The sequence below is a fragment of the Stenella coeruleoalba genome, assembly GCF_951394435.1.
Source record: "Stenella coeruleoalba genome assembly, chromosome: 5".
In the NCBI taxonomy this organism is placed as follows: Eukaryota; Metazoa; Chordata; class Mammalia; order Artiodactyla; family Delphinidae; genus Stenella; species Stenella coeruleoalba.
The window spans coordinates 141,511,435-141,538,096 of NC_137150.1; the positions used below are offsets into that span (position 1 = coordinate 141,511,435).

General features: G+C 58.3%; 1 protein-coding gene across 7 annotated transcripts in view; it reads left to right on the forward strand.

Moving 5' to 3' along the window:
• The window catches only part of PDE9A (phosphodiesterase 9A), a 97,816-nt gene extending 71,546 nt beyond the window's left edge, over positions 1-26,270 (forward strand). The window contains exons 7-19 of one of the 7 annotated variants that reach the window (XM_079922055.1): positions 3,391-3,475; positions 9,531-9,612; positions 11,152-11,226; positions 13,755-13,841; positions 15,033-15,137; positions 15,328-15,410; positions 16,589-16,745; positions 19,790-19,903; positions 20,868-20,972; positions 21,429-21,557; positions 22,938-23,030; positions 24,998-25,070; positions 25,786-26,270. In XM_079922055.1, the coding sequence (XP_079778181.1) occupies positions 3,391-3,475; positions 9,531-9,612; positions 11,152-11,226; positions 13,755-13,841; positions 15,033-15,137; positions 15,328-15,410; positions 16,589-16,745; positions 19,790-19,903; positions 20,868-20,972; positions 21,429-21,557; positions 22,938-23,030; positions 24,998-25,070; positions 25,786-25,799 (1,202 nt within the window). In that variant the 3' untranslated portion in view covers positions 25,800-26,270. Of the gene's footprint in view, positions 1-3,390; positions 3,476-9,530; positions 9,613-11,151; positions 11,227-13,754; positions 13,842-15,032; positions 15,138-15,327; positions 15,411-16,588; positions 16,746-19,789; positions 19,904-20,438; positions 20,797-20,867; positions 21,020-21,428; positions 21,558-22,937; positions 23,031-24,997; positions 25,071-25,785 lie in introns of those variants that run through there. The other 6 variants (XM_079922056.1, XM_079922057.1, XM_079922058.1 and 3 more) reach the window with 6 other exon arrangements.
• Positions 26,271-26,662: the final 392 nt, after the last annotated feature.

Below are 26,662 nucleotides of genomic sequence, written 5' to 3' on the forward strand. Positions count from 1 at the left end.
ACAGACTAGAGAGCTGGCCCCATGGGGCAAAGTTTACAGCCAGGTCATGCAAACAACCCAGAAAACTGAAACCAAAGCTTGCTTTTCTTTTTGTCACCGGGGAAATGTGCTTTATGCAAATTCTTTACCAAAGTCCTTGGAGGAAGTGCTGAAACCCGAGGCTCTATTCCTACGTGGCTATAAACAACTTCCAAAGCTCTGCAGCTTAACTAGGGCCTCGCCTGCCCACAGCCAGCCTCTTAGGAGAGCCCAGCGGGTCAGGGGGAGAAGGGAGTAGGACAGAGCTGCCTTCGTGACCTGACCGTGACCGTGCTGTTACTCCTGCCTGCTGAGGCCCCGTCCCCGAAGCCAGTGTCCCTCTTAGAAAATCATTCTTAAAGGTCCTCTAGGGTGGCCGTGACCCCTTCTAAAGTCCAAGGGGACAGCAGCGTCCAGGTGGTGCTCACGCTGCCACTCAGCCCGGGGCTGTGGAGCCTCTGCCTTAGTTTGGGGTTCTGGTCCGTGCCCGCCTGTGTTTCAGGTTTGAGACTGACAAGTGGGAAACTGACATCCGTCTCAACCCTGAGTCCTCCCTAGTGTCAGTGCCAGGACCTGGGGGAGGCCCAGCTCGGACGGCCTTCTCCCTTCCCCAGGATCTTCCACAAGGCATCCTGGTGTCCAGCAAGGCCTGGGAGCGGCAGCCCTGGGTCTGCTGGCGCCTGAATCCGCCGAGCGCTCTCACTGCCTCCTGGCTTCCGCCCGGCGGTGGGGCTCTTTAATCCCGTGACGCACTGTTTTTCTCTTCCATTGATTAATGCACTTTTGCCATCTCATTACTCACTATCAATTTCCTTGGCAACCAGGCTGTATTTCGTAAACATCATTACAGTAAATTCTATCATTCCGTGTTGCCCAAAAGGCTTAATCTTAACATCGCCCCCGATAAATGGCCCAGGAACCTGATCTACATCAATTTCAATACCACACAATCAAACATCAGGCAGCCAGCAGAAACCATGAGCTACGAGGCAGCTGCTAACAGGAGCACCCTTGACTTGTTGACGATGGAGAAAAGCAGATGAGAAAACATGATCCCAATTCTGCCTTTTTTAAATTAAGAAAGATAAATAGATATTTAGATTGCATGGGGGTGGGAGAAAAATGCCTGGAGGGATACACACCAATATATACAATATTAAATGAGTTCTCTGGGCCAATAGGATCATGGATAATTTTTTTTTTTTTTTTTTTTGGCTGTGTTGGGTCTTTGTTGCTGCGCGCAGGCTTTCTCTAGTTGCGGCGAGCGGGGGCTACCGTTGGTTGCGGTGCGCGGGCTTCTCACTGCGGTGGCTTCTCTTGTTGCAGAGCACGGACTCTAGGCGCACGGGCTTCAGTAGTTGTGGCACGCAGGCTCAGTAGTTGTGGCTCGCGGGCTCTAGAGCACAGGCTCAGTAGTTGTGGCGCACGGGCTTAGTTGCTCCGCGGCAGGTGGGATCTTCCCGGACCAGGGCTCGAACCCGTATCCCCTGCATTGGCAGGCGAATTCTTAACCACTGCGCCACCAGGGAAGCCCCATGAATAAATTTTTAAATACCCTTCTTTGAGATACTCTGTATTTCCTCCATTTTCTACAACGATCATAGGTTATTTTGTATTCAGAGAAGTGATGCTGGAAACGGAATGAATGGTACCCGTGGACCCTGCAGGCAGGGCACCGCTACCCTATTTGGACTCTATACTGCGTGCTCCATCTCTTCCCCAGATGGATCCACTTTTTGGATCCAAGTCTATGCCACATGCCGGGTCTCTTCTCCAGATCTATTCAACTTTCCAAAATTTTCTGCCCTTCACGTGTTAACAACCCCTTCCTGGGCCCCTTCCTGCCACTGATGTTGAATCTACCATCTGTCCCATTCGCAGACCCGCAGACACAGCTCCGCGGTGGTCCTCTCCTCCTCGGGGTAAGCGTCCTGCAGTGGGACGGCGGCCGAGAAATGCCTGGGAGGCCGCGCACGCCTGGTCCAAATGCAAACCGTAAAGGGTGTGTGCTAATGTGCTTTTTCTTGGAAGAGGACCCATGGTTTCATCCACCTCCTAACGGGGTCCGCGATGCGAGAAAGTGCTGAGGGCATCGCACCCCAAAGGAGGGTGTGGGCTCTTGGTGGGAGCACAAAGTACCGATGTCCAGTTCCCTGGCTTCCCCACCTCGCTGGTCCCGCGTCCTGGTACAGGAGGGTGGAGATGGTGTTTGAGCCTCTCCCTTGGCATCCCGCACGGCACAGAAGCAGGTCACCGGAACCAGATCCGAGTATCAGATCCTCCAGATTCCTGCCACTGGACGGAAAGAAGCAGTGGTCCCACATAATCTTGGCCCCTGACACTGAAATGTTTAGAAAACCCACCCAGGAAGATCGTGGTTCCTGGAGGGCTGCCCGGGGGCTCGGCGCTGGGAGAGTTCCCCCAGCCGCGAGCCCCAGAGCTGCTGACAGTTCCTCCGGATGGGAGACGGGTGGAAGCCCACGGAAGTCGCTGAGTTGCTTTGTTTTTCTCTTAGAAATCACCTGCATTTTATTTTTAGCCATATTCCGCTTGATAGAAAGGGGAATGAGTGGCATCGTGGGTAGTATCTTTCTGCATAAAAATCGAGGTGTGATTACCAAGTAACAGAGCTCATCTTTTTTATTTCTTATGACCTGACTCTAATCTGAAAGCCCTTCCAGAACTGGCAGCGTTTCTGAACTAAATATGCACCTGCCAGAGTGAACGCCTTGCAGTTGAACGCTCGCTGGCAGGCGTAGCGCCAGTTCATCCTTTGATGAAAAAAAACGTAGTGTTCTGACTTAGGGGACCCGGTGCTGCAGGACCCTGGGAATGTGACCAAGCGCGGGTTCCGCTCGTCCTTCCCCTGGCCTGATCATTTCTCATCCATTTCAAGTCAGCGCTTCTCCCGGTTAACTGCTCTACCCAGGACCTTCAACTGCAAAGCTTTCGCCTTAACGAAATTTTCATCCTTGCTGGGAAGGCTGTGGTTTTGCTCCCCGAGCCCTTCATTGCATTTTACTACCCTGGGAACACGTACCCCCTTTTTCTTTTGGGGATAAAAGATCCTCTGTCCTCAGCTGGCGCTTAGGGGTACGGAGAAAAAGCAAGAAGTACGTGCGGGAACGGTGGCGATTCGGGAAGCGGGGAGGGGGAGGGGCTTCGTGATGAACAGGCTGTGGCTGAGCCGTGGGGGGGGGGGGGGGGGAGGCCTGAGAATCAGCGGCGTGGGCGGGACTGGGAACCAGTGTCTGAGCCAGCTTCCGCCCCTCACCCCCGGGGACGTGGGAGCCACGGGCGAGCCCCCAGTTACCAGCCTCCCCAGCCTCCACGTGTATCCATGGTAACCCCCTTGTTTCTCTTGGTCTCCAGTGGAAGGACTGAAAGTGGTGGAGGTTGAGAAATGCAAGAGTGACATTAAAAAGATGAGGGACGAGCTGGCAGCTAGAAGCAACAGGTAAGGTCTGCGCTGGGCAAGCGCGGCGGACGGCCGGGGAGAGCTCTGCGCGGCCACGCAGAGCCGAGAGGGGCCCTGGGGGTTTTTTTCCCTGAAAGCAGAGCTGGAGGATCCCAGCTCTGGCTGGGGTGGGCACCGTCTGGGATTTGCTTTCCGATGACACAGGTTTCTTATCATAAAAGAGAGTTTATGGCAGAGGGAGGCTGGGAGGATGACGTCACAGAAAAGGCCAGTAATCTTCTTGCAGATCAGAGTGTTAGGATTTACGGCCCCAACTTGAACAGAGTTGGCATCGATTTTTTGAAAAGGGGAACGATAAAAGGAGAAAGGCCTTTGGCTTCCAGGGGACGAGTGTCCTGGTGTCCCGGAGGCCCCAATCCCGTGCGGACGTCCCCATAGCACAGAGCGGCCCGTCAGGGGAGCGATGCCGCGTTCTGGACACAGAAGTCACTTGTCCCATGGAATAAGGGTCCCTCCACACATCCCCTGGAGAACCAGGGTGAGGTGGCCCAGGCTGCCGAAATCCAGGAAAAACATGCCCCAGGCATTTCTTGGAAAGTGGGGTTTGGGCTACAGCCAGACCCTTCGCCGAAACGGTGGTCAAAGCAGATGTTCAGGTCAAGGGGAGAGATGCACCACGCCAGCCAAGATGATGCTGGAGGTCGCACACACTGAGCCTGCTGTGTGAGGGGCTGCACCGAGCGCTCTGCTGACGGGCCCAGCTTGCAGCTGTCTGCTGTCCTGCGTTGCTTCACGCCCGTGGTCCAGAGACCGCGTGGTGACGGTGTGGCCCGTCACCCCCGGAACGCCACGCCACTAAGGAGGCTGAGGTTACAGCTGGGGCTCAGCAGGATTTAACGGGACTAATGAACCTGCGAACGGCCCGTGCAAGCGCGCCAAATTGGCTCACGAGGCCACCCAACATCTTGAAGGTCGTTTCCTAAGTTTTCAAAATTGAGGGCAACCTGCTTACTGCAGAGCGTGGCTACATGCAAGGGCCTTCGGTGCAGGAGGGGAGGGGAAGCTGGTGGTCGCAGGGGAGGGGCGGGGCTGGCGGCCTCAGGACGGGCTCGGGGACTAGCCTGACGGGCTCGGTGGTGCATGGCTTCCGGGGACCACGCCCCGTTCGTGGCCCGCTCACTTGTCAAGTGTTTTGGACTTCGGGATGTCTCATCCCATTGGATTTGGGGGAAGTCGGGCAAAGGAGTCCGTGACGACAGAAAATTGTGAGTGAATAATTCGTCCCCACCGTCCCTGAAGCAGAAGGCTCTGTGGGGTCAGGAGGCAGATCCCTCACGTGACCCAGTAAGGGCCCTGGAGTTGCCCGCGCAGCCCCACGGCTGGGCCCGGCTCAGCAGCTGGAAGGAGGCCCCTGGTCACGGTGTCGTCCTCGGGCTCAGGATCTGGACAGCTCAGCCTAGCCCTCTGGCAGCCACGTGCTGGACCTCCGTCCTGTGCCCAGTCCTAACACCCAGGGGAGATAAAGCTAGTCGGCCAGGCCCTGTCCCGGCCGCTCCGCGAGCAGCCTCAGACTGGCGGCCCGTGGCCGAGGGCCGTGTCTGCTGCGGCGAGCGGTGGTGCCCTGGGCCCCGGCCCCCATGTTCCCTCTGTAGGGTCGCCTGCAGCCACACAGCCCACAGAGCACTTGCAGGAGGTGGGGTTCGGGTTTGGGTTTTGATCTGAGGTATAGTTGACTTACAGTGTTAGGTTAGTTTCACGGGCATGATGGAGTGATTCAAAAGCAGAAGGTGTTTTATAATGAGGCCTCTCGTCCCTTCTCAAATGATTCAATCCCACCACCTGCCCAGAGCAACTGGGGTGAGTCAGGAGCCCCGCCCCCCCCCGCCCCCGCTGGTCCTGCCCCGCCGGCCGTGTGGCAGGCATCCCCCACCGCCCCTTCTGTAAGAGCCAGGCTGGGGCAGGGGCAACGTGATGCCCCTGCTGTGCTTTCTGGCGTGCACTGCCCTGCGGGTTAGGTTGCAGGAGAAAAAACAGAATTCCGTCCAGGTGGTGTTAGTTTCCTGTAGCTGCTAGAACCAAGCAGCACACGCTGGAGGGCTGAAAACAACAGGAATTTACTTTCCCACAGTTCTGAGGGCCAGAAGTCTGAAGTGAAGGTGTCAGGAAGGCCAGGCGCGCTCTGAAGGCTCTCGGGAGAACCTGTTCCAGGCCTCTCTCCCAGCGTCTAGCAGTTGTCAGCACTTCTTGGGGCCCCTTGGTTTGTAGAGCATCACTCCAGTCTCTGCCTCTGTCTCCACATGGCCTTTTTTTTCGTATGTGTCTGTCTCTGTGTCCAAATGGCCCTTTTCTAAAAAGACACCAGTCCTATTGGATTAGGGGCCACCCTAATCCAATCACACTTGGTGTGACCAGTCTTAACTCATTACATCTGTTACAGCCCTATTTCCAGATGAGGTCACAGTCACAGGTACTGGGGGTTAGAACATCCACATATGATTCTTGGGGGACACGATAGACCATGTGGAGAAGACCTGCCCGATTTCAGAGCACAAGGGAAGCGAGATGTCACCTGCAGGCACCCGTTGGGGGCAAAGTGGGCAGAACCGGGGCTCATCCGAGTAATGAAGCCTCTTCCACGCCCCCCACCCCCCCCGCCCCCGCAAGAGGTATCAATGCGTTTTTGGAACTCACAGTGCTGTGGTCCGAAGAGGAGCCTTCCCTGTGCCCCAGCACTTCTAGAGGCTTGTCTTCTCAACAGGCAGTTTTCACAGCAGCTCATGTAGGTGAGAGACGGGTAATTGTGCCTCTTCAATCGAAAACAGAATGGGGTAAAGTCTGTAACAGTGCTGACACATTGCGAAAAAAGAAATGCAGCCTCCTGGGCTCAGGGCTGATCCACGCAGCGACACCCACCTGGGACGCTGCCCGGGAGCCCAGCACCCCTTTGTGCCCCATACAAACAGCCCTGCCCTTTTCTTTATGGAGAAATTAACTCAGATGGGGGATAAGCTGCTTGCACTGCCCCTCGTCTCTGCTGACGGCTGGGTTCCATCTTAATCGTGCAAGGGGGCCGTGTAGTCATCCGGCATCCTGGGACCAGGCTCGTTACCTGCGGGGGAGGTCGCACAGCTGAGCAGCTCTTTCTGAGGATGTCCACCCAGCCGGGCGGTGATCCTGCCTCTCGGGGGCGGAGAGGGGAACAAAGGCACCTGCCCGGCTGAGCTCAGGTCTGCACCCGCTCGGGTGGCCAGGGAGCCTGAGGCGATGGCCGCCTTCACCCCCGCACAGGCACACCCCAGCGTGGCCTCGGAGCCAGGGCTCTGCGTGGACCAGAACCGCCTTTCCCCAGGGAATAGGGATGGCCGTTGGGTCGGATGAGGCGCAGACCCACAGACACCCTCGGAACAGGCTGCGCTCCCCTGAGACACAGGCCTTGGGTTTCTCTTGGCTTTTTCCCCCAGGAGGACAGAGGGAGGATCGCCCACCCACATTCAGGGCAGGGCCCGGCCCCGCCGAGCACGTGGGGGCTGCAGGAACACGGGGCGGCATCTGAGGGCTCTGGGATCTGTCATCTCTGCTTTCATCCCAAACAAATGGCCTTGACCACTGGACTGAGCCCCAGGAGGGGGGAGGCTGGGAGCACAGAAAATGAAACAGAAAGAAAAGAAAAGGCACCATGCCAGCTGCTCTGTCAGCTGGAGGATGCTGGTTCCCGTGGCGACGGGCCGAAGAGGGAGCAGGCAGGGCTGCCTGGCCGCGGCAGGACCTCCCAACGCTGGGATTTTCCAGGAAGCAGTGGATTCCAGCAGTCGGATCATCTTCGCTGGTGGACGCTTACACAGCCCTCCTGGGAGAGGCGCGGGACTGACCTGCACAGCACGTGTGTGCATGTTTGTACAAAAGAGGTTAAAAGCGGAAAAGAAATAATGACGATGCTACCTATGCTCTTAAGTCACAGACCAGGTTCTCACTGCTCAGACGTGCGTGTGTAAATGGGAGTTCTCGTTGACAGGGGCGACCACGGAAAGCGTTTGGTTGGCGCTTTTTCTTGGTTCATTTTGTTACCCTTCTGCTAAATCTGTCTTAAAATCCCACTCCATGCACGAAGCCGTCTTAAGCAGCTCGGATGATTTCGCAAGCATCGGGTGGAGGGAAGGAACAGCGGCACGCCAAGAAAGTCATACTGAGGCTCTTTTCCCGAAAAGGAAGCAGACGTATTATTCTGAGCTTGCAAGTGGCATAGCCACCTTGTCATACCTCCAGACTATACTGATGAGGGGGGCAAGTCAGTAAAAATAACGGCGACCACGATGCTCCCAGTCAAAACCCAATCCTGAGCTTCCCAGATGTTCTTCCACGCCCAGATAGCCGGTTTCGAAAAACAGCTACGAAATACTGTTGTAATTTTTTTTCATTTACAACACTGTAAACAGTCAGTAGATGAAAATGCAGCCTCAGGCATTTGTGCAGAATGTCTGCAAATGTCACCCACCCAGTGAGTTCTTTTCTCTTCATTCCGTGGCCAATTGTTTTGCAGTACCTTTCAGGACATACTGTAGGCAACGTTTCTTTTTCCCTTTTCGTCCAAAATTCCCTCGCTTCACATAATATTCATAATTAAAGATGACATAGTAGTCCTCCCTGTTGAAGTACCATAATGGTTTAAATTATTTTCCATTGGGGGACGTTCCGGTGGCTTCTAGTTTGGTTTTGTGTTTTTGCGGCAACAGATGACACCGGGATGAATACCTTCAAGCTGTTTGCTTACGTCTAATTCTTTGCTTATGATAGATTCTCCAGAGGAGCCTCGCAGCTTAAAGGATGTGAATTTCTTTACGGCTCTTACAATTCAGTATAAATTGCTCTCCTGGAAGATGGAAGTTTCTTTACGAACTGCGTGAGCTTCTGTGCTGGCCCCATCCCCAGCCTGGGAATCTCACGCAAGGCAGGGGGAGCGGGAGGAGTGGGGTGTTAGACCCTCCCGCCACCCCCGCTGTGCTCCCTATTCGAGGTGGGGGGACTTCAAGTTCCTTCCAGAGGAGTTAAGGTGCCCATGTGGGCTGGGGGCCCAGGCGCTGCCGGCTCTCCTGGAACAGCCCCGACCTGCAGTCCCTGGCTGTGACCCCTCGGGCCAGCACACTCGCCCCTGATGTCGGAAGGGGGCTTCCCTCCAAAACCACCAGGCTCCTTTTGCTCTGTTCTTTTGTTTTGTTTTGCTTTTGTTGCCGCAACCCGAGGCATGTGGGATCTTAGTTCCCCGACCAGGGATAGAACCCGGGCCCCCGGCATCGGAAGTGCAAGTCTTAACCACTGGACCGCCAGGGAAGTCCCTGTTCTGTTCTTGATGCCTTGACGTTAAGGAATGAAAAGCAGAGTCAGAGATCAAACTCGCCTCTCAACGTGTGCGTAAGGGGAACAGTTGGGGACATCCTGAACGTCTATTACAGGAGGCGGGATTGATGACCCTATGAGGTCCATCACGCCCGAGGTCCCAAGGAGGACTTGCTTTTTGATGAGGTCGAGCTCTCTGAAGCAGCAGCAGTGCATTTGTGACATGGTAGTGGAAAAAGCAAGTTGCCAGAGAGGAAACTTGGAACCATTCCATCCTTATCTAAAAGGACCAGGGGCTGTCCGTGTGTGTCCATACCTAGGAACGTTCTGGAAAGGTACCCCAAACTTAACAGAAGGCATTGCCAGGTGTGAGATTTAGAGGAAAGAAGTGGGGGAAAGGGGACTTACTTTTTTTTTACTTTGCTTCTGTGGTTTTTGAATTTTTTAGAATAAACGTATTTTGCTCGCATCATTTAAAAGAGATTTTCAGGAGCTTCTCTAAAATGAAGATGCCATGTTTGCTGAAAGCTCAGTATTATCTCAGGAGGTCCAGGCGCGGCCTTCGGGGTTTAGCAACGAGGCGTCACTGGCTTTACGACTTATTCTTCTGTAACAAATAAGACCAAAGGGGTTTGTGGGATGCGGATTGGGTTGGGTTTTGCGTTTTTCGGTCTTTCTCCGATGAGGTCCCCGCAATCCGCCGCCCAAGTGACACCAAGACCAAGGCGGCAGTGCCAGAAACAATCTTTGCTTTTCCCTTCAGGACCAGCTGTCCCTGTAAATACAGTTTTTTGGATAACAGCAAGAAGTTGACATCGCGACGCGATGTCCCCGCTTATCCCAAGGTAAGGTGACATCCTGCTCCTGAAGAAGCCACAGTCAGCGTCCACAGCCTCCCACCCTCGGCCCCCCTGACCTCCCAACCCGGCGCCTGCCATCTGCACATCTGCAAAACCAGCTCCCGCCCGGGCCCTGGGCTGTGGAACGCTGCCGTTTTTCTTAGGCAGGATATATTTTCTCTCGGACGTTTGTTTAGCCACAGTGGTCCCAGACCAAGGTCCAAGAGATCGGAGCTCCTCCCCGGTGTCCAGCCAGCCCCCATCGCCTACTCAGTGAACAAACGGTTCTCACGTGCAAATGTTACTTGAAAGAACTTTCATTTTTAACTAAATTATTTAAAAGCTGCTTCGCTGCATCTCCTGTCCCCGAACAACATGTAGTTGTTGTGAGAAGTTTTGCTTTTTGGTCACAAAGGATTTCTCAGTTACAAGAGAGCCTCAGCCCTTGTTAGAGCAGCAGTGCCCTGGGGACGGGGGTAGGGTTCTTCAGACAGCTGCAAAAGAGGGGTCTGGTGATGGTGGTCCCCCATCTCACAACGCCTGCAGCTAGTGACTGAGCAGGACCCTTGGCCCAACTGTTCTTTGCACAATCTCCCACTAAGATTTGGGCTTCGCAGTGGCCGGGGTCCTGCAGACAGGGCGCCTGGCCGTGCCCAAGGCCGCCACCCCCCCACTGTTCCCACAGCAGCAAAGAAACTCCCAGAGCCTCCCTGCCAGGGGGTTCCCCAACTCGGATACGAAAGACAAGCTAAATACTGTCCAAGGTTTTCACATGGACACGAGTGCCCTGCCCTACAGGAACGCGTGACCCACACCTCAGGATCTGCCCCAGGGAGTCCCGAGGCCCAGCTTAGGCCCAGAACAAAAGGTGGCAGTCCTCCGCAGTGGTTCCTTTTAAAAAAACAAACGGAAAGGCCTAGGAGACGACTGTATGTAACTCCAAAACACCGTGACTGTCTTGGGTCTAAAATATTCTGTTTCCTCTGACAATGTAACCTAAACTCCGCTCTTCCGTAGAACCAGCGCCTGCCCCCAGCAAGCTGGGCTGTTATGGCCCACGGCTAAACCAGTGACAGCGTCCAAAAGCAAACCTCAAAATAGCTTCTTAGCCACTATTTGAATTTATGCCAAGTAAAAGTTTTTTCCCTTGATTTCACTTTCTTGTATTTTTTAAAGTCCGGTTTCTCGGGATGTCATTAGCATATGCAGTAAAGTTCACCTCCTGCAGTGCAGAGCATTGTCAAGTGCAACAGGCTTACGTGGTCACGTACCCTCCACCACGGTCAAGGGGTGAACGTTCTGTCTCCCCCAAGCGCCCCCTCGTCCCCTGTGCGGTCATTCCTGGCGCTCTGCCCCTGACCACCACTGGTGGGATGTCTGTCCCCGTAGTTCTGACCCCTCCAGAATTCTCGTGGGTGTAGCCTTTGAGAAGGTACCCAGGTGTCCTGAGAGGCGGGCAAGAGGGGAGTGGAGAAGGCATGGCCAGCCTTCGTCTCAACGCAGAGGCCCCCGTGCGTGCTCACAGTGCTTTCCTGTCCCCTCCAGTACCTGCTGTCCCCCGAGACCGTAGACGCCCTGCGGAAGCCCACCTTCGACGTCTGGCTCTGGGAGCCCAACGAGGTGAGTGCAGGAGCCGCCTGGGACCGGGACCGGCTTCGGGGACCAGACGGGAGCGGCCCCATCGCTCTTCTCCTCTGTCTTCTTTGTCTTTCAACTTCATTCTCCAGGTTGGCAGCCAAACTGCCCCTTGGTGGGCTCGGGAAGGGGCGTCAGGGCCAAGGAGCAGGTGAGCGGCGGGGCCTCGAACCCGGGCTCTGGCTGCTCGGTGCACCCCCTCCGCCCAGCAGCCCCCCGGGCTGCGTCCTGATCCCCGGGCCTGCAGGGTGCAGGCCTCGCGGGCTTGGGGAGGATTTCAGGAAGGAGCTTCCACCGGAGGTGCTGCTGAGAGTAGGCGACCCGGGCAGCTGTGAGGCCTCGGGGACCCAGAGTGACTTTCTGCGGCAAGAACACACTTCTTTAAAATTCCCCTTTTGCTGAGAAAACACAAACATGGAGATCGTTTTGTTGTTGTTTAGTCTATAATATCAGTTATACCTTCCTCTCTCTGAACCCAGAGAAAACAAAAAGTCCCTCCACGTGGCCACCAGAATCCACAGACGCTTACCAGCTTTTTGGTAACACGGGAGCCCCGGCGGGGCTCACCCACTTGGACGAGATCCGCTGAGCGACTTCCCTGCGCTCCAGCAAAGGAACGGTGCACGCTGAGCGCTCACCATCCAGGTCGTCGTTCCCCGCCTGGGCCTGGAATCTCCTGTGCGAACCGCCTTCCCTTGCTGGTCTCCCAGGATGAGAGAAGCCCTCAGCAAGAGGGGCCAGGAACGTGCAGGTCCCGGGTCCACCCTGAGAAGGGCCGCGTGCTGGCCGGCGCCTGAGGAAAGGCCCTAGGTGACACGTGTGCTCCAAACCGTCCAAGCAGTCAGCACGCAGGGCTGGAGCCGCAAGTTCAGGGGTGGAGGAGGCATTCTAAGTGTGCAGCTGTCACCTGCCAGATCGATGCATGTTCAGCAATGGACGTGGCGGAGGGGGACCACGGCAGGAGGAGAAGAGTCACATCTTCCAGGAGAAGCATTAGGACCTCAGGTCCCAAAAGCTCTCGCTGAGCAGGGGACCCTGCTGGCCTGGACGCACAGGAGCTCAGAACACGCAGCCCTGCTTCCAGCAGGTGGCCAAGCGCCGCTACCGAGCACATCTCACTCTCCCCAAAGTCGTTTTGACCTCAGCAGCCCACAGGGAGGAAGAGCAAAGCTGGGGCCCTGATGGTGGAACCCCCGCCGTTCCTGTCTCCTTGGGGCACCGGCTGCTCGTGGCCAGAGAGGGAACGCCACCCTCACGTTGAGAGGTGGAAGGACCCACGCATGCGGGATGCGAAGGCGGCCCTCCACACTCGGGATGTATGTGCAGCCGCCATCAGGGCGGGGGTGAAAGGAGGGACCAGCCCCTGCCAGTGGGCTCGGCCCGTGTGGCCATCTGCCGGCCCAGGCCCTCGCCAGCACACCTCCATGACCCCGGGCAGCCTGGGAGGGGTCCCAGGGCTTCCGAAAAGCACCTAGCTGCCCACAGTGGCAAACCAGAGGTGCTCAAAGACGGGAGCCCTGGCCTCTGGGGAGGCCATGAACTTTGGAGTGTGGACGGCAAAGGTGAACAGCTACAGGGACACACCTGAAAGCTTCAACAGCCCGCCTGGCCCCCAAAACTGCATCTAGCCACCCAAGAAGCGGCTCGCACCCCGAGAACATCAGGGCTCCCGGGTGGTGGTGGTTCACCTCTCTCCCTTCAAGAGGGGGTGACGCACCCAGCGTCACCCAGGGGCCCAGCATCCTCCGATCGCAGACCAGGCGGGGAGGTGACTTCCCGCTGCTCCGCTCTCGCGGGCTGACCTGAGTGCTGCCCCCGACGCCGCGTCTGCCGAGCGCGGGCTCGAAGGCCGCGGGGCCTCTCGGTCACCTCGCGCGTGCTCCGCACTCAGCCTCATCCAGCTGCCCAGCCCAGGGCCCGCCGCAGCGTCAGCGCGAGCAGATGCTCAGACGCGTCACTCCTGCCCCGAAGCTGCCACGTAAGTGGCACCAGATGGTTTTGTCTGCCGATCACCTCCGCCTCTTGACTCTGATTTCACAGCAAATATTTCAGCTCCTCGGGGTTGCCCGCAGCTGCGAATAGGCTGGTGGGACGGGGAGCGGGGCTGTCGGACCCACAGCCCCTCTGGACGGCAAAACCCTGGCTGGGCGCTCGTGCTGCTGGCAAAGCTGGGTGATCCGGGCAGCAGCCGGCCGGCAGCCTGGACTCCAGCCGTCCCGCTCTCACCCGGGACCCCGCAGTCCCGGCGCTCTGCCAGGGGCTCCTTCAAGGCCCCCGTTTCCAGACTCTGGCACCCGGCCTGCGTGTGTGCCGTGCCCTCGAGGAAGAGCCGTGTGTGGTGGCCATCAAGGACTTTCCGTCTGGGACGTCATCCCAGTTCTGGGCTGGGCTGGGCGTGGCTCCCACTTTCCCCGGTGGATTCTCTGTGCGGCTGGAGAAGCCACCCGGCCCGCCCTGAGCGCGTCTCCTGGCCGCTCGGGCTGTTGACCGTCCCTCTCCTCCTGCGCCCGCAGATGCTGAGCTGCTTAGAGCACATGTACCACGACCTCGGCCTGGTCAGAGACTTTGGCATCAACCCCATCACCCTCAAGCGGTGGCTGGTGAGTGTCAGGCCCCCCCGTCCCCCCGACACAGTTTCATGGGAATGGACTGTGGGCGCCTTCCTGATGGCCCTGGGCTTCCTACAGACGGAAGCCACGCTTCCATGAGAGCCCTGCGGGGACGGTCAGCCAGTCTCTGCCCGTCCTCCTCCCCCAAAACTCTCTCTGCTCTTAGGCCCCTGCTCTGGTGAGCGAGAAAATAGTAAGAACGGGGGAGGGGCAAGTGAAGCAGGTGCTCTAAGCCGCACAGGCATGTGAGCGAGCGTGTTGTGCAGGTGTGTACATGGGGGGGTGCATGTGAGTGTACGTTTGTATTTGTGTGCATGTGATTGTGCGTTCCGGTGCCTGCATACTTGTGGGGCGTGTGCCTGTACGTGTGCATGTACACACGTGTAAGCGTATGCACGTGACTGCGTTTGTGTGATTGCCAGGGTGTGTGTGTGAGAGAGTATTTAGCAGCAGATCTTTCTCTTTTTAATTAATTAATTTTCTTTATTATTTATTTTTTTTTGGCTGCATTGGGTCTTCGTTGCTGCACGCAGACTTTCTCTAGATGCGGCGAGTGGGGGCTACTCTTCATTGCGGTGCGCGGGCTTCTCATTGCGGTGGCTTCTCTTGTTGTGGAGCACGGGCTCTAGGCACGCGGGCTCAGTAGTTGTGGCTCGTGGACTCAGTAGTTGTGGCTCACGGGCTCTAGAGCTCAGGCTCAGTAGTTGTGGCGCACGGGCTTAGTTGCTCCGCGGCATGTGGGATCTTCCCGGACCAGGGCTCGAACCCGTGTCCCCTGCATTGGCAGGCAGATTCTTAACCCCTGCGCCACCAGGGAAGCCCCAGATCTTTCTTTTTAATAAAATACTGCTCACAACCAGATGTTAAAAGCCTGTGGAAGATTTGATGGTGGCTGGGGACCCAGCTCCCCGCGTATAGACCCCAAGCTCTCCCCCCAAGCTTCACGCCCCAGTGTGGTTCCCCTGGGGACACCTTCCCCGGGGTGGGATCGTGGGGGCCATGGTGTGGCCCCCGGACATCCTCAGGCCCCTGGGCCCCCTGGTGCTCTCACCCTCGGGAAACGGGAGGGCAGTTGGATGAGGGCCAGGTGGGGAGCAGGCAGTTGGCACCGGGAAGAAGGTGCCAGGAGCTGGGGGGAGGGGTGGGCAGCTGGCCACAGGGCGGACCCTCTCGTCTCCGCAGCTCTGCGTGCACGACAACTACCGTAACAACCCTTTCCACAACTTCCGTCACTGCTTCTGCGTCACCCAGATGATGTACAGCATGACCTGGCTCTGCGGGCTGCAGGTGGGTCTGGGGGAGCCCGCTGCCCGGCGTGGTCAGTGAGCAAATGGGCGCCCACCCCCGCCCCGCCCCAGGGAGAGGCAGGTCCTCCCCCACCGGGCCGGCAGCTGGAGGGGCTTCGTCCCCCTGTATCACCCGCCTCCCACCCGACGCCAGCCCCTCCTCACCCCACCCCACTCTCTCTCTGATCCAGGAGAAATTTTCCCAGATGGATATCTTGATCTTAATGACAGCGGCCATCTGCCATGACTTGGACCATCCAGGCTACAACAACACGTACGTACGCCGTCTTCTTCTCTGTCTCTTTTTCCCTTGTAAAGGGGCCTCTGCGCATCAGAGGTGAACTTTTCAGCTCAACCCTCTGCCAGTTCCAAGCTGGAGCGGTCGGCCGAGGCCTCCTAAGCCCCCAGCTCCACCCCACCTCTTAGGACATGGCTCACTGCTTGGGACTGTGTCCGGGGCCCGGGCCTCCCGGCGCAGGACCTTGGAGGTTACCAAAGCCAGAGGGGCCGCCATAGCCCTCTGCGTCTGCACCGGCAAAGCCCCGACGGCAGCAGGACCTCCCTCCCCCGAAGCAGGCGGGGACGCCCGCACACACGTGGACGGGGAGGGGCAGCCCCACCCCGGTCTCTGGATCTCACTCCCCCGTGGGCAGCCTCCCCAGCCCGTTTCCGACAGGAGCAAAGCAGAGGCAGGAGCTGTGACAGCAAGAGCAGGGTTGTGGACGGGCGGGAGGTGGGAGGGTCCAGGGCAGGTGTGGAGCCAGTAGGACGGGCCAGGCTTTGCTGGAACGTTGGTCCGCTCCCGCCTCTGGGGCGAAGGCCCCCGAGTGCCACCCCACGCGCCTGCCAGAGTCCAGGCCGGGTGGCGCTGCTTCGCGTTCCTAGTGGTACATTGGTGGTTCTATCGAGTTCGTGTATTTGCGTATCGAGTATCACTGGGCGGGTGATGATGCCAGGTCTGCCCGAGAAGCGTGCCGTCGTTTGTCAGGACCAGAGCGGATTCCAAGGTGTGGACGTTTGTGCCCCTCCGAGGAGGTGGCCCCGTGGGCATCCATGCCCTCAGTTCAGACTCGGATGACGTGCCCGAGCACAGGCCAGCCGAGGGCCGTGCCCACAGCAGTTGACGAGAAAATGCACCCCAGTCCTCCACATACTGATAACGTCTGCAGGGTGTCTGACCATTCTGAGGGCACGCGACGGGGAGGCGTTGAGGCTTCTTGGTGACCTCCACTGTTAGGACTACAGCAACTTGGAGGTATCCAGTTGGAGGGGCAGCAGAGACCCAGGAGAGCCAGGAGAAGGGGGCTCCTGGCACGAGCAGAGTGCGGTCCCCTCCATCCCTTCCAGCCTCCATGCACCTCCCCATCCCACCGCCAGCGCCGCTGCCCTGACTCGAAGGTGCCTCTGAGTGCGGGTGCCCGAGGGCCCTTCTGCTCTCTCCTCCAACCCCAGGTACCAGATCAATGCCCGCACGGAGCTGGCCATCCGCTACAATGACATCTCGCCCCTGGAGAACCACCACTGTGCCGTGGCCTTCCAGATCCTCAGCCAGCCCGAGTGCAACATCTTCTCCAGCGTGCCGGCAGAGGGCTTCAAGCAGATCAGACAGGTGTGTGGGGTGAGAGCACGCCCACCGCAGAGTGGGAGGCACCGGGGGGACAGTGAGTCCGACCAGAGAGCAGAAGCCCTCTCGCCCCGTGCCTGAGGCTCCCACATCTCCCAGTCCCCCACCAGGGATCCTGGGGGACCGGCCCTCCTCCCCAGCCTCCTCCAAGGCCAAGTGGCTCCCCGGGAAGAGGTCTGCGTTTGGCACGCATGCACGGTGTTCCATGGACCTGCAGATCACGGCCACCATTTAATTGAACCCTTTGAGATCGGTCCTTTCTCATCTCACAGCCCAGGAAAGTGAGGCTGACACAGGCGAGGTCACTCGCTCAAGGGAGCAGGCCCTGGGCAGACACGTCTGCGGCATCCAGCCCAGCAGAACCCCGACCACTGTCCCCTAAGCCCTGCTCTTGTCCCCTGCAGCCCCACCACCCATTTCAGAAGAGACATTTCTGCTGCTCGGGGCACTTTGGGAAAAGGATGAGGGAGGCCAGCTGTCTGGGGTCAGATGCTTCCAACTCACCAAAAGTGACGCCCCTACACACACAGGAGGTCCCGCTGCAGCCCTGTGTCCCATCCTCTGGCGTGTTCGGGGGAGGGGTGATGTCAGAGAGATCTTGGAGTGAGGTGGGTTGAATGATAGCCACCCCCCAACCAAAAAAAAAAAACCAAAAAGGTGTGTCCTCTTCCTGACTCCCCAGGACCTGTGAACGAGTCTTTACAGACATAATTAAATTAGGAGCTTTAGATAAGGTTACCTCAGATTATCCATGTGGATGTGAAATCCAATGACAAGTGTCCTCATAAGAGACACACAGAGGAGAGATACAGAGAGGCAACAGGGCCAGGGACAGGAGTGATGTGGACACAAGCCAAGGAGCGCTGGGGCCACCAGAAACAGGAAGAGGTAGGGAATGGACCATCCCCGGAGCCTTCAGAGGGGACACCTTGGTTTCAAGACTTGCGGCCTCCAGAACCGTGAGAGGATGCCTTCCTGCTGTTCCGTCCCCCAGCATGTGGCACTTAGAACGGGAGCCGTGTCCACGGCATAGGAGGAACCACACGCCGCGTCTGTTCGGCGTCTCTGTGGCCTTGCTCCAAGACGCACTAGAGCCCAGGGCCAGGACACAGTCCCCTCCCTCCAGGAGAACTGATAGCTTCACCTTATCAGACGACAGCAGCCTCGTTCCCCATCCTTCCAGCTTCCAGGCAGTCAGAGCTCAGTCAGGGCTTAATTACCGCCCTGGTGAATCACCGGCTCCTGGTACAGTTACCTCCCCTTTATCTGCTGGCTTTCTATCTGCTGGCTTTCTGGCCTCCCTTCCACGTTTATGGACCCACCCAGCAGGCACACGCGACATGTTCCACGAGCTGGAGTGAGTCTTTCTGTGAGGCAGGTAAAGGGGTAAACCCTGAAGAAAGGACCCTGCCTTTGTGCCGCCCCGATGGCTGCCGGGTGAGGAGCCCTGCCAGGGACGCGGCCCAGAGGATTCAGGCAGCTGAGCCCCTTTGTGCGTGGAGGGGTCAGAGCAGCACCCCGCTCCCGCGGAGGAGCCGCACCCAGGGGCCGGGGCCCTGCTCGTGCCGCCCGCCACGGGGACACAGGCTGACCTTGCCCAGCACCTTACTGACATTAACACTTCCTACGGGTAAAATCCGTTGTCCCAATTTTTAATCATATTCCGTCCTTGAATATTTTGAGGGATAACTCATCATAGGAACAGATCCTTCACTAACAATACAGTTAAATCTTTACCGAGAAATCGCACAATTGAAAAGGCCAGTGATGCCCCTTTTTTTGTTTTTTTTGTGCGGTACGCGGGCCTCTCACTGCTGTGGCCTCTCCCGTTGTGGAGCACAGGCTCCGGACGCGCAGGCTCAGCGGCCATGGCTCACGGGCCCAGCCGCTCCGCGGCATGTGGGATCCTCCCGGACCGGGGCACGAACCCGTGTCCCCTGCATCGGCAGGCGGACTCCCAACCACTGCGACACCAGGGAAGCCCGCCCCCCCCGATTTTTTATCTGTCTTGACTGATTTGAGTTGTGTATTTGATGCTTGTGGTGGTGTTTTCTTGGAAAAGTAGAACACCATACTCAGCACAGAGGTGTGTTCTGTAAATGTTTGTAGGATGGATGGATGACTGAATAGATGGATGGATGGATGGACAAGTGGGTGGGTGGATGGATGGGTGGATGGATGGGTGAGTAGACAAGTGGACGGGTGGGGAGACAGATAAATCGATGGGTGGATGAGTGGGTGGGTAGATGATCATGGTTTCAAATTATGTTATTTCTACTAAACCAATACTGGGTTAACAAGGTCAAAATATTTGTATTAAAAAACTTATTTGGGGACTTCCCTAGGGGTCCAGTGGTTAAGACTCTGCACTTCCAATGCAGGGGGTGCGGGTTTGATCCCTGGTCGGGAAACTAAGATCCCGCATGCCACATGGCCAAAAACAACAAAACAAAACAACCTTTATTTTATCCTTACCTACAAATTCGTTAATAGAAGCATGCTATTATATGATCAGACTTTGATCGCTCCCAAGCAAGATAAGCACATATCATCACATACAGATTAGATAACAGGAAAAAGATACTCTTGGAAAATAGGTCACTGACCTCCAACAACAAGCTCTGGAAGGAACAAACCATATACCTAAATTACTGCCTCAGCGTGGAGCATTTGTCCTCGGCTGAAAGCGTCTGGACTTCGCAAGGAGACACGTGCTGAGCCTGCCCTCTGCAGGCGAACGGTCTTGGCGGGCCCGACGCGCTGCCTTCTCCAGGGACACAGCCTGTGTCTGGCAGCCCGGGGCTCAACCCCCAGCCTTCCACTCACCAGCTGAGGCCTGGGCAGGCTCCCCAGCCTCTCCGGCTCTCAGTTTCTTTATAAAACGAGGACAGTGGTTCTTAGACACGCCCGTGGCGTTGGCAGGAGGCCCAGATGAAGCGGTATGAGCAGAAGGCTCTGCATACAGCAGGCGCTCACTGAGTCACTGTTGGGATCGTGCCCCGCGTTCACACTTTGCCTTCGCTCCTCAGGGGGTGATCACCTTAATCCTGGCCACCGACATGGCGAGGCACGCGGAAATTATGGATTCTTTCAAAGAAAAAATGGAGAATTTTGACTACAGCAACGAGGAGCACATGACCCTGGTGAGCGGCTTGTCTTCCCTCTCTGGGGGGCTGGGGAGTGAGCGCCACCCCCAGCTCAGACTGGAGACCGAAGCGCCAAAGGAAAACGTGTAACCTCGCCTCGCAGCGAGGTGTCGGTGAAGCCGGCTTTCCAAGTCCCGGCACTTAGCAGGGAGAGCCCCCCGTCACCCCAGCAGGACCCCCTCTCCTAGTTAAAGTCACCCCTTTCCCATTCCCCCATCTCATTCAGATTTGAAGGTTATAAGTAGGGGAAGGTAAGCCTGCGTACAGAGGCCTGGCCAACACAGGGGAGCGCCAGGCTTGGGGGCAGAGGGCAGAGGGCAGAAGCCAGGGCCGCCTTGGCATTTGTGGGACTGCTCCCCCCGTGCTGGGGGCGGCAGAGGTGGAGTCCTGCCCTGGATGCCCCTTGGGCCAGCCGGCAGGACTGTGGTTCCCACCCCTGCATCGCTGCCCGGTGTGCAGGCGGCGGGGTGCCGAGGCCGGTGGGCGCCCTCCCTGCTGTTGCATGAGGATCCCCTTTACCCTGTGTCTCTAGCGCACCTCTTCAGTGCTCTGGGGTCCCAGCACTCTCCACCCGCTGGGGTTTCTTTCGTCATCTGGTAAACCTCTGCCTCCAGGCAATACCGTCTGTCTACACTTTTTACGTATTCTCGACATCAAGAAGACACTTCTGAGCTTTGCAGTGTATAGTTTGTATGACAAAACGTCCGTGTGTTCAAGGGGCTTCCCTACTACTGAGGCCCCTCCAGGAAAGATTCTGACCCTCGGGGGTGCGGGGATGCCCCGTCTTCCCCCTGCAGCGGGAAGTATGTCCTTGTGGGGGGCAGGGGGCAACAATGCTGGGTTCCCCTCCGCCAGCATCACCCGCCCTCCTTCCCTGCCGGCCAGTGATGGTGAGTCCAGACGCACAGCGCTGTGGGATGTGTCCCGTGTTGCACAGCTGATTCCAGATCTCTTCTTTCAGCTGAAGATGATCCTGATTAAGTGCTGTGACATCTCTAACGAGGTCCGTCCGATGGAGGTGGCGGAACCCTGGGTGGATTGTTTATTAGAGGAGTATTTCATGCAGGTAGGAGCATCAGACAGCGTCACGCAGCATCACGCCTCCTGGGCTCGTTAGCCCCTTAACTGGGTTCCTGCTGGAAGCGTGACGGACGGGCCAAGGTGGCCTCCGGCATCACCGCCTCCGGAAGCCTTCCCAGCAGGCGCACGTGTAATTTGAGACACGAAAGACAGGGACCAACAGGAAAAGCTAATGTCAAACTGTTACCACATTAGTGCCCCTGTTACCACTAGTTAAACCCCCTCCCCGCCCCCCCCCCTCGCACAACCCTGCAGGCCCAGCAGGCACCTAGTTCGCACTTACGGCGTCCCCATCGTCCCACGTGGTCACGAACGTGCGTGACGCGGGTGGTTCCGTTGGCATATTAGCTGTTTCTCTCTTCCTCTCAGACGATGATCCTGGAAGCCCCCAGATTCCACGGGTGTTTCTTTCTTTAACGTGTGTCCTCTGCCTTCCCCGCAGAGCGACCGCGAGAAGTCGGAGGGCCTTCCCGTGGCGCCTTTCATGGACCGGGACAAAGTGACCAAGGCCACGGCCCAGACTGGGTTCATCAGCTTCGTGCTGATCCCGATGTTTGAAACGGTGACCAAGGTGAGTGACCCAGACATGCACAGGTGCACGCACACTCACACGCTCACACGGACACACACGTGTGCACTGGCCGCCTGCCCCGCCCCCCGGGCGGCGACCCAGCAGCAAAGCCGCCCCACCCTTGGCCACCCTCCTCCATGGACACCGCCCCACCCTTGGCCACCCTCCCCCATGGACACCGCCCCACCCTTGGCCACCCTCCCCCATGGTGTCTCTGGGCCCCCCCCCAGGGCCCCGCTTCCCAGGGCACCGGCCAAGTCCCTGTCAGCCTTTCAACTCTGCCTACAGAAGCCCCTCTAACCTGCCCCCCACCCCACCCGGCACACGGCTGACACCAGGTTAATCCTCAGCAAGGAGCCGGCCTCTGCCTCTCTCCCGAGCCTTCCATGGCTCCCCACTGCCCCCAGCACAGGGCACACAGCCCCCCGCCCTCCCAGGCCCTCCCGTCTTACAGGACGGCCCTTAGCTCCTGGTCCTGCCTTTCTTCAAGCCTCCACCTCTGAGCCCACCCTCCGTGGCCTGGGCACCCCATGCCCTGCTCAGCAACCTTCCGGAGCTCCCTCAGCACACCCTCCTCAAGCCCCGTGGCTCCGTTCCGCCTAGAATTTGTCTCCCTGTCTGCAGCTTCCTTCCTCAGGCTGCGGGGTCTTCCCCGTGGGCACCGGGTGCCAGGGCACAGCAGGGCGATGGTGGCTCCCACAGGTGGCAGGAGCAGGGCTGGGGAAGCACAGGAAGCACGAGGGGCTGAGGGCTGTGTGCACTGGGCTCCCTGGGGCTGCCGGGGGGTCTTGGAGTGAGAGGCAAGCGCCTCAGAGCTGAGTCTCAAAGGTAAAGATGCTCAGCAGGTGGCCCCGGGGCGGTGGGAGCCGCAGGGCCAGGCCTGAGCACGGGGTGGGCGGAGGGGTCCTGGGCCATGCAGTGGCGGGATGGGGGCAGCGGGGGGGGGCGGTGCAAGCAGCCTCACCCCTCCCACCCCGGGGCTGCCAGGGCTCTAGTAGGCAAGGTTGGCGTTTGGAAGATGAGAGTCTGCAGGCTGGACAGTCGGGGGTCCCTTCAAGCAGAGGGCAGGGGGTGGCTTCTGCCAGGTCCGCGAGGACAGTGTGAGAGCAGGAAGCAGGGACCTGGAAGGGGTGGGTGGGCAGCGAGCGGGGGCTCTCCCTCCCCAGGGGCTCCCGGGACTCACTGACCAGTCGGCTTCCAACCTCGGGCACCTTGGGTTCCGCCGCAGCCGAGACCCAAGGGTTCACAGGTGCCCCTTGGACAGAAGCACATTCCCTGCGCGGCTTTTCCCCCGGGACGCACGGGACCTGGCACGGTTTTGCGCCAGCGTCTTCTGCGAGGGGGACCAGCTGCTGAGAGGGCCCGTGTGTTCCCTCGCAGCTCTTCCCTGCAGTGGGGGAGCTCATGCTGCAGCCCCTGTGGGAGTCCAGAGACCGCTACGAGGAGCTGAAGCAAATGGACGCCATGAAGGAGGTGAGCCGGGCTGCGCAGGCGCGGGGGCCGCGGGGCCCGGCCACACGGCCCGGGGGGCCCTCCAGATGGGAGCTCGTGCATCCCACGGAGGAGGGGGGTCAGTCCTCGGGGAGCTCACGGCACGGAACGCACAGAACCTCGGGCAGAGTCGGTGCCCCGTGGTCGCAATCGCCCACGGGAAATGCAGAGCATCACAGCACCTCGGCTGCCTGCATCCCCTCAGAGCAGCGCCCTAGGCCCGCGCGGGTCCCTCACCTCCTCCCAGGGCTGACCTTGTGCAGAGGGAGGGCGGCGGAAGAGACGCTTCCCCTGGCATGGGAAAAGCCACCACCACGACCTGGCCACAGGGCTACCACGTGGCACCTCGAGGAGGGGCTGGGTCTGGCTCCAGGCTGCTGTTGGGATTGATCCTGTGTTTCAGGGAGGTCCAGTTCATAGGCTCAGAGCTGGGGTAGAGGTTTTCAGAAAAGCCCCAGAAGCTGGTCTGGCCAAGGCAGGACCCCAGTGTGTGCAGATCTGCTTCAGGTCCCCCTGCCTCCTGGGACCCCTGGGACCTCCCCCCGTGACGTCCAGCCACTTGAGTGTCGCCTCCCTTCCATCCACGCTCCCACCTCCTCTCTCCGGGGCCCGTCCCTGCTGCCTCGGGCTTGGTCCCCCTCTGGCCTTGGCCAGTGTCCCCCCGCACCCACCCAAGGGCCCCCTTCTGTGCCATTTGTCCTCACTGCGGGCAGGGCCCCGCCCCGTCTTTGCAGCCAGGAACTCCCACTGCGCCCGCTGAGCCTCGGTGCGGCTCTCGACCTCCTTCGTGTACAATGCCGCACGCGATATGGTGCTCGGTAAATGCTGATGGGTCGATGGCAATCCAGGCTGGCAGCCAATTCCTCTACTCGGATTCTTCCCCCAAGAAGTCACAGATGGGGCTTCCCAGGTGGCGCAGCGGTTGAGAGTCCGCCTGCCGATGCAGGGGACGCGGGTTCGTGCCCCGGTCCGGGAAGATCCCACGTGCCTCGGAGCGGCTGGGCCCGTGAGCCATGGCCGCTGAGCCTGCGCGTCCGGAGCCTGTGCTCCGCAACGGGAGAGGTCGCAACAGTCAGAGGCCCACATACCACAAAAAAAAAAAAAATTAAAAAAACCCTCAGCATTCCAGGTGAAGGACTGAAAAAGAGAGTGCTGGGGAACTCACAAGTACTAAGACATTGTGAAGAGTTAAGAGCTCAGGAATGTAAGGGCTTCCCTGGTGGCGCAGTGGTTGAGAGTCCGCCTGCCGATGCAGGGGACATGGGTTTGTGCCCCGGTCCGGGAAGATCCCACGTGCCTCGGAGCGGCTGGGCCCGTGAGCCATGGCCGCTGAGCCTGCGTGTCCGGAGCCTGTGCTCCGCAACGGGAGAGGCCACAGCAGTGAGAGGCCCGCGTACCGCAAAAAAAAAAAAAAAAAAAGTCACAGACGGGTCCTGAAACTCCAATAACCTAAGAGCAAAAGATGCAGAGAACAGATGGAAGAGGCGGTGTCCCCCTGCCGAGCCCCCTGACAGGAGGGCTAAAGGGGCCTGACTCCCCAGGGTCAACTGAGAGCCATCGCTGCGAAGGCCTCAGTCTCCAGGTCCCAGGCCAGCCGCCTAGAAGGGCCGTTAGGACGCTCCAGTGCCCCTTCCTGTTCCCAGAAAGAACAGACCCACAAAAGAGGTGAAAGGGTCTCGGACTTCGCACCCGCATCCACCAGTGCGCTGGCGCTGCACCTGTGGCCATGAGTGCGAGGACAGTGGCCGTGTGCAGTGGGGCCTCTGACCGCAGGGAAGGTGGCCCGTGCAGAGCTGTTGTCCGGGAAGCTCCCCCAGGCTGTAGACCCCAGTCTCCTCCCGCGTCTTAGCATCTGCAGCCCCGGGAAGGTCTTGGGCAGACGAGCAGTCACTCACTCACTGTTCCTGGAGCTTGATTTTTGCCTTCCGTATCCTCTGTCCTGGTTACAGCAGAAGGCTGAGAGCCTGACACCTGAGAGCACCGCGTCAAGAGAGAAAAGCAGAGATGGGGGAAAACGTGAAGGTAAGGCTGTTCTGAACGGTGTCTCAGTGTATACGGTAGTCCAGACTGCAATGGGGATGGCGTGGAAATCTGGGAAGGAAGGAGGGACGGAGGGAAGGAGGGGAGAGAATCTGAATGTATGAATGTTTTTAAACGAAACGCTTCTCCCTTGCATATAATCTTTACAATTAGGCTCTGAAAGGAGCCATGCCTTAGAAAAAGATCAATGATTAGCATAGGTACTACTTTTCAAAAAGAAAGTCTTTGCTTATGTCGCTGTAAGCACTTCCTGCGCGCTTGCATTTGGAACGGGTAGAAGGCAAACCAGCCCATTCGGCCTCCGCGTGGTAAGGTCACACCACACACGTGTATGAGGGTCACTTGGGAGAGCCTCGCTTATAGAGCAGTCAGGGTACAGGGCATGAGAACTGGGTTGGTTTCATAGAGGAGAGGTGGGTACCAGGCCCTGGCATCCAACGATCCTTGTTCTGAGTCCGGGCTTTGCTAATTACAAGCTGAGTGACGTGCACAAGCATCTCAACCTCTCTGAGCCGCAGAGCCCCAGTCTCTAAACCAGAGGCAATAATCCCATTCCTCTTGCTTTAGTGATGAAACGCACAGAGTGCTGGGACAGAAGAAGTGCTCATTGCCCGTGTGTGAGCCTGTGACATTTGCGGCATGCCCGCACAGTTCCGATCCCACAGTCACAAACCAGCCGTCTTTTTCCTTTTCCAAGCAGATCATGCCTGAAGAAAGCCGCGTGCTGTGGGCTGCTCTCTGGACCCGGCCGGCTGGGCTTTGCGGATCGGCCCTGCGGGGAGACGTGGTCCTGAGCATCTGCCACCATGAGATCATGTTTTCTAAGAACCATTTTGTTCACTGATAACAAAAAAAGGACTTCACGACGCTGTACAGAATTTTTATTTTTAAACTGTCTTTTAAATAATATATTCTTATACAGAAACGGGTGCTGTCCTTTCTCTTTGGTAGTGTTGTGTGTCCCGGGCTGCTTCAGATATACCGCAGGAATCTCCCCCGCTTCCCACGGGGAGACAAAGGACACTGTGCTTTCCTCACCCGTGTGTCTCGGAGTGACGGCCGGCGTGATGTCTGCCTGCCTCCGCGTAACTCAGCATTAAATGTCACACCGGTGCCCGGAGCGCGGGGCTGTGCGTGTCCTGTTTGTGAGCTGCGAGGGGGGTGTTGGGGGCTGCGTCCAGGGACGTGAGGCCGGAGGCAGCTCGGTCAGGCTGCAGGCAGCGTGAGCCCGAGAAATCCACGCGGGGTACCAGCCACCGCACGCTGGGGCCCGTTTCCAGCTTGGGAGCTCCACGTTTAAGTGGGCAGATGGGCAGAGGAGCCGCGTTTACTCAGCACATTTCAGGCCCCCGTTTCAGGGGATGAAGCTGTCCTTCTCTTCCTGCCTTTGTTTTAGACACGAGCACCGGGGACGTCCTGGGTGGCCCTGCGCCCACAAGGGGAGACCCAGCCCCAGGCTAGTTCACAGTCAGGCGTGTCCAGGTTGCACACGCCTGAGCTCTCGCCCAGAAGCCCCTCCCCGTGTGCGTTTAGACTCCTCAGTGCTTCCCGGGGCTGTGAGCTCCATCTCCGTC